The 3,735-nt window shown below is 48.8% G+C and overlaps 1 protein-coding gene across 2 annotated transcripts in view; it reads left to right on the forward strand.

Moving 5' to 3' along the window:
• The window catches only part of RNF128 (ring finger protein 128, E3 ubiquitin protein ligase), a 97,552-nt gene that overhangs the window by 32,126 nt on the left and 61,691 nt on the right, over positions 1-3,735 (forward strand). Inside the window, exon 1 of one of the 2 annotated variants that reach the window (XM_003799718.2) lies at positions 1,472-2,171. The exons of the other annotated variant lie outside the window; for it this stretch is intronic. Within the exon in view, the coding sequence (XP_003799766.1) occupies positions 1,688-2,171 (484 nt within the window). The 5' untranslated portion in view covers positions 1,472-1,687. Of the gene's footprint in view, positions 1-1,471; positions 2,172-3,735 lie in introns of those variants that run through there. 2 annotated transcript variants of the gene reach the window in all.

The raw sequence follows: 3,735 nt of genomic DNA on the forward strand, positions 1-3,735 counted from the left end.
AAATAAATAAATAAATAAATGTTGGACTGGATAAAGTATACTTCTTTGAACTGACAAAGTGGCTAAGACAACATCCTGAACGTCATTTTCTCAGATTACTATCTCAAAGTGAGAACTTTAGACTCCGCGCCTGTAGCTCAAGCGGGTAAAGCGCCAGCCACATACACTGAAGCTGGAGGGTTCGATTCCAGCCCAGGCCGGTCAAACAACAATGACAACTATAAAAAATAGCCGATTGGCGGGTGCCTGTACTCCCAGCTACTCGGGAGGTTGAGGCAAGAGAACCACCTAAGCCCAAGAGTTTGAGGTTGCTGTGAGCTGTGACGCTATGGCACTCTACCGAGGGTGACAAAGAAGTAACAACTTCAGAATTATTCTGGAATTATTGTGTCCCTGAACCTGTTTAATAATAATAGTATTTAACATAAAAATGTTTATACTCTGCTAAGCATTGTTCTAAACGCCTTACAAGTATGAAGTCATTTAATCATCTGAACCACTCGAGTGGGAGGTACTATTATCATCCCCCTTCTACAGATGATGAGGAAATTGAGGCACAGAGAAATCTCCCAAGGTCAAAAGTTATTCATAACTGTCAGACACCAGTGTGTGTATTAATTCAGCTTAATTCAATGCATATTTATTGAGCACCTAGTAAATGTAATTGTTAACAAGGCGGACAAAAACTGTTTACTTAAGTAAGTTAACTCGTAATGCAATAGTGCCCTGAGTGAATTGCCTGGGTGGGTTAGGCTCCTTTCAGTTTATGGGAAATGGAGAAAGATTACGTAGTTAAGGTCATGCATGGCGCAGGAATATCCGTTTGGGTAAACCTGGTTTGCCGAAGGTGAAGAAAAAAAGGCTTGGTTTTGAGGTCTGTGAAAAAACAGTGATCCCGTTGTTGAGGACCAAGATTACTTAGAAGAGGCATCTGATGCCGTATATTTAGCCTGGTGTAAGGGTGAGGAGGAAATACACTAGTCTGACGCTCATTAGGAGCAGGAAAGGAGAAAAGTGCCATTTGACGCCAGCAAAGGGTAACAACGCGCCTTTTCTGCCCTTCCCCCTTCTAGAGGATCAGTAAACAGTCTGATTGTGCCCACATTCCACCCACTACCCAAATTCTCTGGACTACAACTCAGACCCTTTGGATCTGCGCTGTTTTGGAGTACTGGACTTTCACATTCTGGCCCGTAAGCCTGAACGCCGTTAAGGCAAACGTCAGGGCAGGGAAAGGTGTATGCTTTGAATTCCCAACGTACTCGACCCTCGTCACAAACGTCTATGCGCTAAGATTCTGAAGTTACTGGCCGTCCATTTTATTTCATAAGACGACGCGACGCACCTGGCCGCGCAGCCTGAGATCCTGCTCTAATGCGTCCCATCCTGTTACCCTTTTAAGAGGCGGATCCCGCAGTGTCCTTTCCTCCCTCCCCGCCACCTCTACCCCCAGTCGGCGGGGCGGAGCTTCGCGCTGAAGCCCCAGAGCCCGCGGCGACGGCGGCAGTAGCGGGCAGGGCTGGAGCCGGGTGGCTGCGTCTGCTGCAGCCCGGTCGCTGACGCTACGTGCCTCTCGGCGGGCAGCTCTCCCTCCCCACCTGGGGCTCACCTGGTCGAGGCCCCAGTGCTGCCAAGCGCCAGCGGGGCGCCTGCCAAAGGCCGGAAGGAACCGCTGAGCTCGCTCGCCATGGGGCCGCCGCCTGGGGCCGGGGTCTCTGGCCGAAGTGGCTGCGCCTCTTCCCGACTGCTGGCGTGGTGCTTCCTGCTGGTACTAAGTCCGCAAGCCCCCGGCTCGCTGGGGGCCGAAGCAGTGTGGACCGCGTACCTCAACGTGTCCTGGCGCGTTCCGCACACCGGAGTGAACCGCACGGTGTGGGAGCTGAGCGAAGAGGGCGTGTACGGCCAGGACTCGCCGCTGGAGCCGGTGGCGGGGGTCCTGGTGCCGCCTGACGGGCCCGGGGCGCTCAACGCCTGTAACCCGCACACGAATTTCACGGTGCCCACGGTCTGGGGTAGCACGGTGCAAGTGTCTTGGTTGGCCCTCATCCAGCGCGGTGGGGGCTGCACCTTCGCAGACAAGATCCATCTAGCTTATGAGAGAGGGGCGTCCGGAGCCGTCATTTTCAACTTCCCGGGGACCCGCAATGAGGTCATTCCCATGTCTCACCCTGGTGAGTGCAGCTACTAAATTGCACCCCTCAAACCTCTGCCAAGGCCCGTTTCTCTTATTTTCCTCAGTGTCCTCCTCCCCCTATCCCCTTGCCCCGAAAGAAAATGAGTGTCATTTCTTCCCCCACCGAGCGGAGCAGGGTCCTCCCTGAGATTCACTGGGGGGCGGGGGGGGGGTTGGGCGGAAAAAATGCTTCAGAATTTGCGTTTTTGGTGGGAAAGGGTAAGACAAATGGGGGGACAGGCAGAGGCTGGCGAATCAAGGACTGTTTGGGATCTTCGCGTCAAGCAAGGGTGCCTCGCCTTGGCTTCAGTGGTAGTGGGCATGGGCTTTCATAGAACTCTGGAAATCCCTTCTTCACTCTGCTGTTTAACAACCAGGAGCCAGCAGCAGATTTCTCCCTCCTCTCCCCCTGTTTTTCTCTCCATGTTTCCTGGGTATCAGGTATTAGATTGTGTTACTGTGCCCTGTTAACCTCATTGCAATTTTGGTGGAAACTTTGCTTCACTTTTGAGTTCTTCTCTGCCCAGTGGTCTCAAGTCCCAAGTGACGGTTGGTATTGGTGTTTTTGTTTGCCTGTGAAAAATCTGATTTAGGTTATTAAGTTGCAAAACAGGTGACTGTCATTACTGTAAGAGAAGAGGTTTATGCATGAGGATTGCAAAGGCCTAGACTTTAGGGGAAAAAATAGTCCAGGTTATTCTTAAATGTGTGGAGCCAGCATGGGGTTACTATTTTCCCCCTTCAGTTATCTTTACAGAAACCTCCTGTTTGTGACTAGGTGTTCATAACTTGTGTATATAGTGATCCTAGGCTCCCAAGGACAAAGAATACAAATTGGAAAAAAAGAAATAGACACGCAATAGCAGGATATGGTAATTGTTAAGAGCAGGGCCTCAAGTCAGATCTTGACTCAAATTCCTGCTCCATTGCTTACTAGTCTGTGACCTTGGGCAACTTATTTGAAGTCTCTGAGTCTGGGTTCTCTCATCAGTCAAATGGGAATGAATAATAAGAAAACTTATCCACAGGTTTATCTTGAGGATAGAATTAAATGACACCTTAAAGAATTTGGCACAGTATAGTACATCATCTGTTCTCAGTAAGGGTTCGCTGATAGGATTAGCATTCTAGGAGTCACTGGAGAGATGAATCTGTTTGACTACTAGAGGTTTTCTGTTTTTCTTAAAATAGTATAACTAGTCTTGCCTAGAGAGCACTTGTATTGAGAGGCTGACTGGCATAATAGAAAGAGCACTGACCTGGAATTGAGATTTGAGTTCTCTTAGCTTCTTTGCCTCTACCAGCTTTGTAACATTGTACAAGTTATTCTTAAGTCAAAGGGTAGTATAGCAGTAGGGGGTGGAAGCCACGTCAGCATAAAGTACAGAGACAAATGTGAATTAGATGAACTAGCTAAGTCTAGCTCTCAAATGCTGTGATTCTTAGATTTTATATTCAGTAAATGAGGAACTGTATCTCTCTTGGTTGATGATGCATTGATTGGAATGAAATTACTTTTTTTTTTTTTTTTTTTTTTGAGACAGAGCCTCAAGCTGTCCCCC

The sequence above is a fragment of the Otolemur garnettii genome, unplaced genomic scaffold (assembly GCF_000181295.1).
Source record: "Otolemur garnettii isolate 467f Iridium unplaced genomic scaffold, OtoGar3 scaffold00155, whole genome shotgun sequence".
NCBI classification, from domain to species: domain Eukaryota; kingdom Metazoa; phylum Chordata; class Mammalia; order Primates; family Galagidae; genus Otolemur; species Otolemur garnettii.